The sequence below is a fragment of the Rana temporaria genome, chromosome 2 (genome assembly GCF_905171775.1).
Source record: "Rana temporaria chromosome 2, aRanTem1.1, whole genome shotgun sequence".
Taxonomy (NCBI): Eukaryota; Metazoa; Chordata; class Amphibia; order Anura; family Ranidae; genus Rana; species Rana temporaria.
In genome coordinates this window covers 362,219,203-362,231,764 of record NC_053490.1, presented here as the reverse complement: position 1 = coordinate 362,231,764, position 12,562 = coordinate 362,219,203, and the positions used below count along the sequence as shown (strand labels likewise).

Genomic DNA, 12,562 nt, shown 5'->3' with positions numbered 1-12,562 from the left:
ACAAGATCCAAGCACTTGCCCTGAAGACAAAAATCTGACGCTGACGGTTGGCCAACAATCTGATCGTGTGTACGAGGCTTTAGCCCTGGTGGAGCAAAGGAGACCTGAGATAGAGTAATATTAGATGCACTAGCAGATTTAGATGGACTTGACTAACAAATTAAAGCCAACCAACAGCTATTACATTTTAACCACTTAAGGACCGCCTCCTGCACATTTACGTCGGCAGAATGGCACGGCTGGGCACATGCACGTACAGGTACGTGCTGTGCTATTGTCCAGCCATGGGCCTGTGACCAGGACCACGGGACCCGCGGACCTGATCGCCGCTGGAGTCCTGCGATCCGTCCCCGGAGCTGAAGAACGGGGAGAGCCGTGTGTAAACACGGCTTCCCCGTTCTTCACTGTGGCGGCGTCATCGATCGTGTAATCCCTTTCATAGGGATACACAATCGATGACGTCACACCTACAGCCACACCCTCCTACAGTTGTAAACACACAAGAGGTCACACATAACCCCATCAGCGCCCCCTGTGGTTAACTCCCAAACGGCAACTGTCATTTTCACAGTAAACAATGCATTTTAAATGCATTTTTTGCTGTGAAAATGACAATGGTCCCAAAAATGTGTAAAAATTGTCCGAAGTGTCCACCATAATGTTGCAGTCATGAAAAAAATCGCTGATCGCCACCATAAGTAGTAAAAAACAAAAATTTAAAAAAATGCAATAAAACTCTCCCCTATTCTGTAAACGCTATAAATTTTGCGCAAACCAACCGATAAACGCTTATTGCTATTTTTACCAAAAATAGGTAGAAGAATACGTATCGGCCTAAACTGAGGAAAAAAAATATTTTTTATATATTTTTGGGGGATATTTATTATAGCAAAAAGTAAAAAATATAGAATTTTTTTCAAAATTGTCGCTCTATTTTTGTTTATAGCGCAAAAAATAAAAATAAAAACCGCATAGGTGATCAAATACCACCCAAAAAAAACTCTATTTGTCGGAAAAAAGGGACGCCAATTTTGTTTGGGAGCCACGTCGCACGACCGCGCAATTGCCAGTTAAAGCGATGCAATGCCGAATCGCAAAACCTGGCCGGGTCCTTTAGCTGCATTTTGGTCCGGGTCTTAAGTGGTTAAGCAGTTACAGCAACAGTTTTTTTTTCCTGGGAGTTTTACATAAATGCACACTTTAAAAATGTTTCACGTTAAAAAATAAAAGCTGTAAAAATTGACCAATGTAAACAACTCTGTCAATGTTAAATGTTTCAACCTTGTTTCAACCTTTGTTTTAACCTTCTAACTGACACTTTTGATGCACAGCTTGATTTGTTAAAGGATGTTGAAAAATAACAGACTTACAGACTGGATCACCAGGTGAAAATAAAGGAAAAAGCCTAAAAAAAAAAAACTAATGCTTCACCACATCTAAGGATTTTATTTTTATTACATTTTTGCTTTTGGGTGTAATTCTGCTTTAAAGAGCACCTAAAGATCTAGACTTTGAACCTTTAAAGAGGCATTAAATCCAAAGCCAAAAAATGTATTTTACTGCAACTTACAAATCCTTAGATGTGCTTTAGACTGATCGTGGTTTCACTATTTAGCAAAATTACTTACCTTTGTGTGTTATCTGCTTACAGGTAAACTAGTGTTTTTTTCAGTAAGTGCATTATTTGTGTTAATATTGTATGGTTTACATTAAAGGAATTTCATCTTTTTACAGATTACAGGGATATTCAGTATAGCAAAATCATTGGGTGGTGCTGAAAAAGCAGGAAGCAGTACTTGCATATGCAATGGGTAAATATGGTTACCCCCATGTACAGTATGCATATAATTTCAAATTATTGTATAAAACATTAACTTATTTGGGTAGGATGATGTATATCAAGCTGATCTATTTTACATGTTTATCCAAAAACATTAAAATAGCCATTACTTTACTCACCCTTTCTTTTCTTTTTATTTGAATCCAATAATCCAACAAATATTTCAATATCCCCGAGAACATGATTTAACACTTCCTAATGTGGAGACAAATAAAAAAAACGTAAAAAAAAACTAGCCTAGTATTGTAAGCAATATACAAGTCAAATACCTGCACTAAAGTGCATAGTACAAATATAAATGTCAGACAGTAGCACTCACTATTGTTTGAGCACCAATAATGCAAAACATTTGAATCAAATAAATGTGTTGCACTATATTTTGAAACTCTTATTTATAAAAAATCATGTGTTAATAACAATCAGAAATTGACAATAACTAAATAAAAAAGTGTGAAAGCGTGATTATGTCACCGCCCAACGTACATTTCATCTCAAAATAAGTCTTCCAGGGGCATTCAAGGAGCACAGTATGAACTTTGCACCGCCATACCTCTCAAAATTATTCAGTCTCAGGCCCCGTACACACATCCGAGAAACTCGACGAGCAAAACACATCGTTTTGCTCGTCGAGTTCCTTGTGAAGCCGCCGAGGATCTCGGCGAGCCAAGTTTCCCTATTGACTAACGAGGAAATAGAGAACATGTTCTCTATTTGGCTTGACGAGTTCCTCGTCGGCTTCCTCGGCCAAAAGTGTACACAAGACCGGGTTTCTCGGCAGAATACGGCTCCGATCGAGTTTCTGGCTGAATTCTGCCGAGAAACTCGGTCGTGTGTACGGGGCCTCAGAACACCATGTAACTACATTTATTCCACATGCAGCTGTGCATCCAATGTCTGAAAAAACAGACATGTCACAGTTTGCTAAATACATGCTTTGCAAAGTGCTCACCAAGACAGGTTTCACGGGGTTCGATGACAAACCTGAAAACTATAAAGCTGTAAATTCAGTGCCACCATCAGTGAACTAGATGTCACAACTATGGCCTTGTACAGACGACCGAGGAACTCGTCGTCAATGAAACATCGTTTTCCTCGACGAGTTCCTTGTTAGGCTTCTCGAGAATCTTGACAAGCTTTCTTTGCGTACACACTGTTAAGACAAAATCTCTTCATTCTCAAATGCGGTGACGTACAACACGTACAACGGCACAATAAAGGGGAAGTTTGATTCCACTGGCGCCACCCTTGGGGCTGCTTTTGCTAATCTCATGTTACTGCGTGTTAAGTAAAAGTTTGGTGAGAGACGATTCGCGCTTTTCAGTCTGTTACAGCGTGACGAATGTGCTATCTCCATTACAAACCCTACTTTTACCGAAAGCACGCTCCCATCTCATACTTTATTCTGAGCATGCGCAGGTTTCTAAGCATACACACAAACGTGTTTCTCATCGTAAACCAGCCCGACGAGAAACACGATGAGGAAATTGAGACTCCCGATGAGGAAAAAGAGAACTTTTTTTCTCGTCGACTTCCACAACAGTTTTCCTCGGCAAAAAAGCTCTGCCACCAAGTTTCTTGATGGATTCTGTCAAGGTAAACGGTCGTGTGTACGAGGCCTGAGAAAGAACTAGATCTTCTTATCAGGTGGCTAGGTCCTCAATCTGCTGAATGTATCATGACTAGGGTATTAAATACTGTATGGCTTGTGCTGTGTTATTTAAGTTCTTGTACCTCGTTTTGTACGTTATTTTGTATTTTTGTACTTGCTTGTATACCCTGTGAATTTTTTATAAAACGCTACACTGTTAAAAAAAAATATATGGCTTGTCCTAAACTGCTATAACCAAGACCCTGCACCCTAATTTTACCACAAAAAAATTATTGACTTGAGTATAAGCTTAGGGTGTCATGTGCATGCCTTAGGCCTCGTACACACGACTGAGGAACTCGACGGGCGAAACACATCGTTTTGCTTGTCGAGTTCCTTGTGAAGCCGTCGAGGAACTCGACAAGCCAATTTTCTCCATTCCCGTCAAGGAAATGGAGAACATGCTCTCTTTTTGGCTCGTCGAGTTTCTCGACAGTTTCCTCGACGAAAATGTACACACGACCGGTTTCCTCGGCAAAAAAATATCTCCCAGCAAGTTTCTTGCTGGTTTTTGCCGAGAAACTCGGTCGTGTGTACGAGGCCTCACTGTGTCCATGTGCATGCCTCACTGTGCCCATGCCTCACTACCCAACACCAAAAAAACTGCAAAATGCAGGGCGGGAGGGTGGGAAGTTTTTCCCTACTCGGTGACCTCCAACTGAAGACCACCCACTCAGCTAATAGACAATGTTTGTTATTTTAGTTTTAAAAAAAAAGGAAGTTTTACATACACTTTAATTCACCAAAGCGAATACCCACTTACCCAGCCTCAGTTACCTAGAAACCGTTTGCGAGATTAACCCATTAGTCTCCAAGTTACCCTATGGTATACAGAAAAATTGGGCATCCCTTGGATTAAGGGACAAGGAAGAAGAATGATCCAAATTTCTCCTTTGGGAAGTCCAACCCTTCCAGTCCAACTTCTCCAATGCCTGCAAGCGCACACATTTCACTTAGAGACCACAGAGGTCCAGTATCTGTGAAAGGGACTGATATTCTACCTGAACCTACTCCAGTGCCTGAAAAGACCAATCAAAACAAGAACACTGGGAACCCAAAACTGCTTAGGAAATGTATTGGCTTCAGAAAGAAACCCTTGCAAGAAAGCAAAGAACTTTTAAAGAGATTTGTGGTTTCATCCAATGTTGTGCTTCCATGGAACAACATGCTACAGACTGTAATGCTACTATTAAGTGCATAGAATGCGACAGTGATGATCACGCGCAAGCGCTTCTATTTATTTCAAGACAGTCCAACTCAGTCCAGAGAAAATCCTCCCAAGGCAAAGCATGGCATGGAGAGCACACAGCAAACAATGCCTCATACTTAACTTTCTCTACATGTAAAGATACCTGTGGAGAGGGACAAATCCTGTACCAAAATATGCCTAGTTTGTGTATACCCCAAGGGTCAACGCGAAAAAGCTGTTTGACTGTATACTATTCTAGATGATCAGTAACAAAGTAACAAATCACTTGCAAGATCAGGCATGAGAGACACTGGTCCTGTAGAAGCTTCCATGGTGTAGAAAAACCATTGCCCTCTCTTATTGAGTTCAACCAACAGAGAGGAGATCTCAACTCCTACAGCTGCCTCTCACCACTCTCACTTGAGAGTCATATTTGACCACATACCAGCTGTTGTCAGAAATGCCAAACATTCTCCTGATACTCGGCAGAGACATTCCAAGGGTACACAAGGCTCTTCAACAAATCAATGAGCCACATGACGCATCATATGCCCAAAGCTAGGATTTAGTCATCATAGGGTACGTCTGTCTGGGTTATGTCAGGAGGAGGTCTTCCACAGTTTCTTCTTGGAAGTCACACATCCTGCCAAATGGTCACATTACATTACCTGTTTCAAACAGTGCCTACAGAAAGAAAGATTTTGCAGTAAAGGCATCCAACAGTTCTTCACACAAGGAGATAACAAGGCCCTTAATTTCTGGGATGATAATGTCGGCACCACAATGTTCTATGTAACAACTAAAGACAATGAGCTGGCAGCCACCATGGAAGACAAGGAGTTTCTAAAAACTATGAGTAAGGAGTTCAATCAAGACAATTGTAACACCTGGGTAGCATCACTACCATTTTGTGTCTCATGAAAGAAACTATTAAATAATAGCCAGCATGCAGAAGCACAATTTATTTCTTTACAATGGACCTGCACGTATGAAAAAACACTTTATGCAGAAGATGTTTGGAAGAGTCAATGAAGAAAAAGAAAGTTGGTACTTCCCATGCTTTGGAGTGTACCATCTTCACAAGCCAAGATGTTTCCCTCATGGATGTCCTCCTCACTGGGCTTAATCTGAATACCAACCTGATAGGAGTTTTGTTTCGCTTTAGACAAGAGCCAGTTGTTGTTATGGCCGACATTCAGCAACAACGATGTCAGCGATAAAGTCATAGACTACCGAGTGAAGGTGTGTATTTTTGGTAACACAACTCAAGAATGTGAAGAAGAATTTAGCTCTGATGCATGTGAATTTGTGGAAAATTATTTCAACATAGACGATGGGCTCAAATCTCTGCCCACCGAAGAAGCAGCAATTAATCTTCTCAAAAGAAAAATCACAAAATTATTTCTAACAGTGGCAAGAAAATAAAGTCCTTTCCCTCTGACTATGCTGTTAGTGTAAAGGGATTTCAGCTAGGAACAGATCTTCCCCTTACGCAACATAGCCTCAGATTGCTTTGGGATGTCAAATAAGACATGTTCACATTTCAAGTATCAACTTGTGACAGGCCCTTCATGAAATTAGGAGTTTTGTCTGCTGTGTACAGCATCATGATCCTCTGGGTTTTATAGCAAAAGGGTGCTACCATTCAGGGTAAGATACTTCTTCTTTCTGAAAACACAGATTGGGACACCCCATTACCCAGAGAGAAACAACAAAGATGGGAATCATGGAAAGAGTCCCTGAAAGCACTAGAACAACTTTAAATCTCACATGTACAGACTTCTACTGAATGCACACTTGGTGCCTACCCCATACTATATTAGAGAATGGGAAAAGGGACTGGGCCTAGAATTCACTCCCTTACAAATCTAGAAAATACTTCACTTGATGCATGTAGCCTCCATAAAACACCTCCTCCTGACTGCATATTTACGCTGGCCGCTAGGTGGCGTTTCCGTCGATTTCCGCGTCGAGTATGCAAATTAGCTAGATACGGCGATCCAAGAACGTACGTCCGGCCGGCGCATTTTTTTACGTTGTTTCCGTAAGGCTTTTTTCGGCGTATAGTTACCCCTGCTATATGAGGCGTATCCTATGTTAAGTATGGCCGTCGTTCCCGCGTCAAATTTTGAATTTTTTACGTTGTTTGCGTAAGTCGTTCGCGAATAGGGCTTTGCGTCGAATGACGTTCACGTCGTAAGCATTGGCTTGTTGCGGGTTCATTTCGAGCATGCGCACTGGGATACCCCCACGGACGGCGCATGCGCCGTTAAAAAAAAATTCTTTCAGGATAAGGAAATTACGCTGTAAGTTACGGCGGCGTAGTGTATCAGAGATACGCTACGCCGGACGCAAAAATGCGCCTAGCTACGTGGATCTGGCCCAAAGTATTTTCTTGTTACATCTTTCAAAGAAAATTTTTGTGGGGCAGAGAACCACTTAGTCAGTTAAAATTGGTCTTCTTGTCAGGGAAGCAGAATCAATTATTGGTTCGGTTATGTCAATATTGATATTTGCACAGGATACCAATTCAAAGACTCTGTTATACGCAGGGCTTTTTTTCTCAGACAATAGGTGCAGGAACTCCCCTTTTCCGAGTCACTTCTTTTCTCTGTCCCTACCCACCTCCGAGCAACGTCCCTTGGTTCCATCCCATTCCTACCTCCCAGTACCATCCCTTTTAGACAATACAGAACCAAGTATCATTTTGTTGTGCTAAGTAATTTGTATGGAATTTGGTTTCCCCTTCAGCCAGCAACAATAGATCCTCCTAACAATGTACCACCCACAACAAAATCCCCCCCCCAGCAACAATAGACTCCCGGCAACATCAACAGATCTCCACACAGTCAGCATTAATAGACTCTCTGGCAGCCATCAACAATAGACCCCTCCCCCAACAGTAGATCTCCTTCAGCAACAACTGACCCCCCCCAGCAAAAATAAGTCCCCCACCAGCAACACTAGACCTCCTCAGCAACAATAGACCCCCCTGCGAAAATAGATCACTTCCAGCTAGAATAGATCCACCAGCAGTGAGCATCAATACCTTGCAGCACCCCTTGACATTACATACAGTCAGTCCAGGAGGTGCCGGAACTGCGTTCCCCCGCGTTCTCGCTAAAAAAAAAAGCCCTGGTTATACAAGGTGCCATGGAATTCTCTGTTTGATTTTTGTCTCTGATCAAATTAATTCTTTTATGGCAAGGTCAGTAACAGCACCCCAATCCAATTGGACTACTCTTAATAGCCTGGCTATGGAATAGGCTACACTAGAGGTGCAGGGATTCTCATCTGATGATGTTCAGATCCTGGTGACCAGAAGATCATCCATGAACGCTACATAGGAGAGTATATGAAATAAGTTTGTTTTGTTTGCTCAGCAAAGCTTTCTCTCCTGCGTTCCAGAACAAAAGAGAAGTTTCCCCTAAGCAGACTTTTAAAGGCACTATTGGTATTAATGTATGAGTATACAAAACTATAGTAGAATTTTATTTTTATTAATATTAAAGCATCATTAAAATACATATGAAAAATGAAATACTGATTAGTCTGAACCAAGTCAGCAGATATCACCGTGCTGAGGGGTATATGAAGAGACCTCCTTACACCCAATGCGTTTTGGGGTACATTTTACTCCTTCAGGGGTGCATAGAGAGGAGAAATTAATATGATATTAGGTAGCAAGGTGATTTTCAGTATTTCATTATGTAACATTAAAAAGTGTAGGTAACACAGAAAGCTGAACCAGTGGGAACGCCATTGCAAGGCCTATGGGCATCAATCAAAATAAATCTACAGATGGAACTTGAAAGAGTGGCTAACGTCCCTGAGGAGAATTGTTTCCTCACATTCCAGAGCAGCGGTAAAACCAGAAGGATATACTAGTGCCAAAAACAGAGGATCCGTGGATATGGTGGATATTTCGAAGAAGAACCACAGAGTGTTGATGGGCACTTTGCGCAAATGCGCAAGTAATAATGCATAGTCTTTAGATGGTATGATCGTAGAGAGAGCAAGCCGCGCACCCTGACATCCAGCAGTGTATGTGTGTGTCTCTCCTGTGTTCCCTGCTCTAGCCAATATCCTTGACATTTTACAGTCAGCACTAGAGGTTGGTCTGGCATACAATGCTATTTGAGGGATCTCTACTTAATTTTTTCACAGGCTGCAGATGGGTGCAAAGCCAGTGACCAGATGCTTCTTCCAGATAAAATTTAGGGAAATCCTTGTTCCCTCTGTGGGACTTAGGCTTGAATCTGAGAGCACCCTTTGCGCTAAGGTTTTATTTCCATTGAAGTACCGCATGGTAAAACTAGTTCTCCTGACAACAACTACTTCAGACAGAAGGATGTTGAAGATTGCAACACTTTCCAGAAAGGGCGCTTTGGTGTCTTTTTCTTTTTTACCGGAGATAAGGATACCACGTCTATCTCCAATGTTCAATTTTAAAGTGGTATCCAGTTTCCAGGAAAACTGGGAAGTAGGGAAACTTGGCCAAAGGGGGAAAGTGTAGAAAATCCTTTCATTTAGCCATTAGGCCCTTAGGAGTCATCCACTCTTGGGTTTTCAGGATGATTAAACTGGCATGCAGTAAGTACGCTTTTCTGCTCTGAAATATTGCAAGCCTATTTGACTAGAGGGGTGGCAGCCTTTGAGGCAGTTATGACAAAATTGCTTGGGAAATATAGGAAAGGGCTAGCTTGAAGGTCTGGTGCGGCCTTCATTCAACCTTACAAACTAAATATGTGACCAGCATGTTTGGGACCAAAGAGATCAATTCCTTCTGGCTTTAGCAGCTTTTATTTAGATGTCAGTGTCTCTCTTAATTTGTTCTCTGCCACCCTATATTCACTTTGGTATATCCCGTTTGTGTGCTGAAGTGAGATAGGCCAGGAAAAATGTTATCAAATACTTACCGTAATTTTCCTTTCCTGGCCCATCCTATATATATTATATCCAAGCAGGAAATATTCTGATAGCAATGAAATTATATAGTTACAATGGTATTAAAATAAATAAACCTACAATATCACGTGTTATTTCGTCTCCTTGGTTGAAGTCTGGTGACTGAGTTCGAGATGGTGGCTGGAAATGTACAGGCCCTGGTTCAAACTTTCTCTGTGAAATAGGTGAATCTACAATAAAACACATAAAAAAATTACAGTTAAGCAGAATATTTGAGTCACTATAGTCCCCATGGAAGTGAATTACTAAAATAGTAAGAAACAAAAAAACACTTTCTCTCCCAGCTTTAATTGGGAGACATTCTTCTATGAATAAATGATAGTCGCTACTTTCTGGAGGATTTGGCACTATGCAAAGCAGAAAGGGCACAGTCCTATATAGTAACTATATACTTGCAGATGCAGTATAAGCTTAGTCTATTATTAAAGAAAAGAAAGGGCACCTCTCGCCTTAGTATTCATAAACCAAACAAGAAAGACACACACCACTTCAGGCAACGTTCAGGTGTATCCAGCTCCAGGTGCAGATCCCAGCTCACCACCGTTCCGTAGCACAAGAAAGAAGAAGAAATGGTCGCACACGAGAGCCAACGAAGGAACAAGCACGGTACACTCGTGTGAAAAGCGTCAACTGTAAAACTGCATGATTGTTTGGCTTATGACAATAAAGACTTTTCAGCAAGTATCCTGTTGGATCTCGTGTGCGACCATTTCTTCTTCTTTCCAGTGCATTAGTATGTAGATGAATGTGACCTCAGCTGGCATCACTCCAGCCACAACCCTTTGACATGTTTCGCCCTGCTCACCAGGGCTTGGTGAGCATCACCCTTTCTTGTTCTTGATAATGCTTTTACACCTGAATGATGGACTGACACCAGCTCTCTTCACTGCAACCAGTGGGAAGATCTCTGTCTTAGCTTAGAGAGGCACTGCAAGTTTCATTTGGATAAGCTCAATCTAGCTTTGTGTCCTGAGGAGGAAGGACACCTCTCCCCAGCTCTGACTTTATAGTTGAAATTTCATCTATGAAGTATCTGCTGAGTGCTGACTAGGGATGAGCTTCGTATTTGAGTCGAACTCATGTTTGACTCGAACATCGTATGTTCGATCGTTCGTCGAAATATGAACAAAACGGGTCGTTCGCGCCAAATTCGAGTTACGTTTCACAGACCATAATTCACTGCGGCATCGCTGGCTGATGATTGGCCAAGCATGCACTATGACCCGCATGCTTGGCCAATCACAGCTTGCCAAAAACGGAGAGCCATGGTGTTGTACATATATTTATACACTGTATAGTTTAGCTAGATCAGTTCTTCCTAATTTACTGGCAGGCAGGTGATTGTGCTAGCTGCAGTATTCTTACGTGGTTTATTGCATGTGTCCTCTGTAGTTTGCACCTAAAGCTACTTGGTGTGTACTGGCCGTGTGCTCTGTAGTTTGCACCTAAAGATTCAGGAGCAGTGATTTTAATGATGCTTAAAGTGGTTGTAAACCCACTATTTTGACTTTTACCTACAGGTAAGCCTATAATAAGGCTTACCTGTAGGTAAGGAGAATATCTCCTAAACCTGCACGGTTTAGGAGATATTCCCCTTGCAATGCGGGCGGCGCATGCGCAGGGGGAAATCCACGGCGATAGGACCGGCATCCGCCAGACCCTGCCGATTTTAAATCTCGCGCACGCGCGGGAGTGACGTCATCGCCGCTCCAGCCAATCACAGCGCTGGAGCGGCGATACCCGGAAGACACGCCGGAGCAAGATGACATCCTGCTCGGCGTGGACCAGGTAAGTGGTGTTCACCTCGTTCCGAGGTAAGTATTTCATGATCGGCTAGTATGCGGTGCATACTAGCCGATTATGCTTTTTGCCTTGCAGGTTTTAAAAAAAAAAAAAGTTTTTGCGGTTTACAACCGCTTTAAGTTAAAAATAAAAATAAAATAAAAATTCCTTTAAATATTGTACCTGCTGGGTGTCTATAGTATGCCTGTGAAAACGTCTTTGAGAACCCAGGTCTTGCCCGAGGAAACATGTATCAATGGAAAAAAAGTTTTTAAAACTTTTTTTCCATTGATACATGTTCCCTCGGGCAAGACCTGGGTTCTCAAAGACGTTTTCACAGGCATACTATAGACACCCAGCAGGTACAATATTTAAAAGAATAAAGAAAAATTCCTGTTCGGGGTTTATATGTCTCCCAGGCTCCTCTCATATACGTTCAGGGATCTTTGATCCATGTTCCACTTCGAGTCTTGGTCCTCTTCTCCCAGGCTAATTTAAGCTCACCTGAGCAGACAGCCTTTGTGCTCTGCCTGGGAAACAGGGCTCGAGTCCTGCGGGAACGCGTGGGAACGACGTCCCTGCACTTTTTTCACAGCAGGAACGCGCGTTCCCATTGCAGGACTCGAGCAGAGAATAGGTGGGAAATGAATGCAGTGTTTACTAAGTGAGGGGCGGGGGGGCACACACTGGGGGTGTCAGGCCGGCGCCCCCCCTCCGATTGAAGCGGAGACTGCAGGCAGGTTAAGCAGCGGAGTGGCAGGCGCCCACCCCCCGCGCGACTGAACAGACAGCGAGGCTGAGCGGGCGGGTTCAGAGACAGCGCGGATTAGGCAGCGGCGCGCAATTTTTAGAAAACACGTGGAGAGAAGAGCCTGAGGTAGTGTGGCTTTGCGGGGGTGCGAACCGCACTGTAGCGACACCCGGCCGTCAGATCCCTCCCTGCTCTCCGTGCTCTGATCTCCGTGCAGCCGAGTGAAGCGGCCCGCCTCCCCCTCCTCCTGTATGTCTACACAGGGGGAGGGGATCCGACAGGTTCACGAGTGTCTGGCATGTCCCGATCATCTCAGGTACATAAGGGTTACTGAATGGGGGGGGGGGGGGAATCTACACTGAATGGGGGGGGGGGGAATCTGTA

General features: G+C 42.9%; 1 protein-coding gene across 3 annotated transcripts in view; it reads right to left on the bottom strand.

The window, feature by feature from the left end:
- The window catches only part of EPS8L3 (EPS8 like 3), a 195,628-nt gene that overhangs the window by 120,847 nt on the left and 62,219 nt on the right, over positions 1-12,562 (bottom strand). For all 3 annotated transcript variants that reach the window (XM_040337634.1, XM_040337633.1, XM_040337632.1), the window contains exons 9-10: positions 9,706-9,815; positions 1,960-2,035 (exon numbers count right to left, since the gene is read on the bottom strand). In XM_040337634.1, the coding sequence (XP_040193568.1) occupies positions 1,960-2,035; positions 9,706-9,815 (186 nt within the window). The remainder of the gene's footprint in view (positions 1-1,959; positions 2,036-9,705; positions 9,816-12,562) is intronic.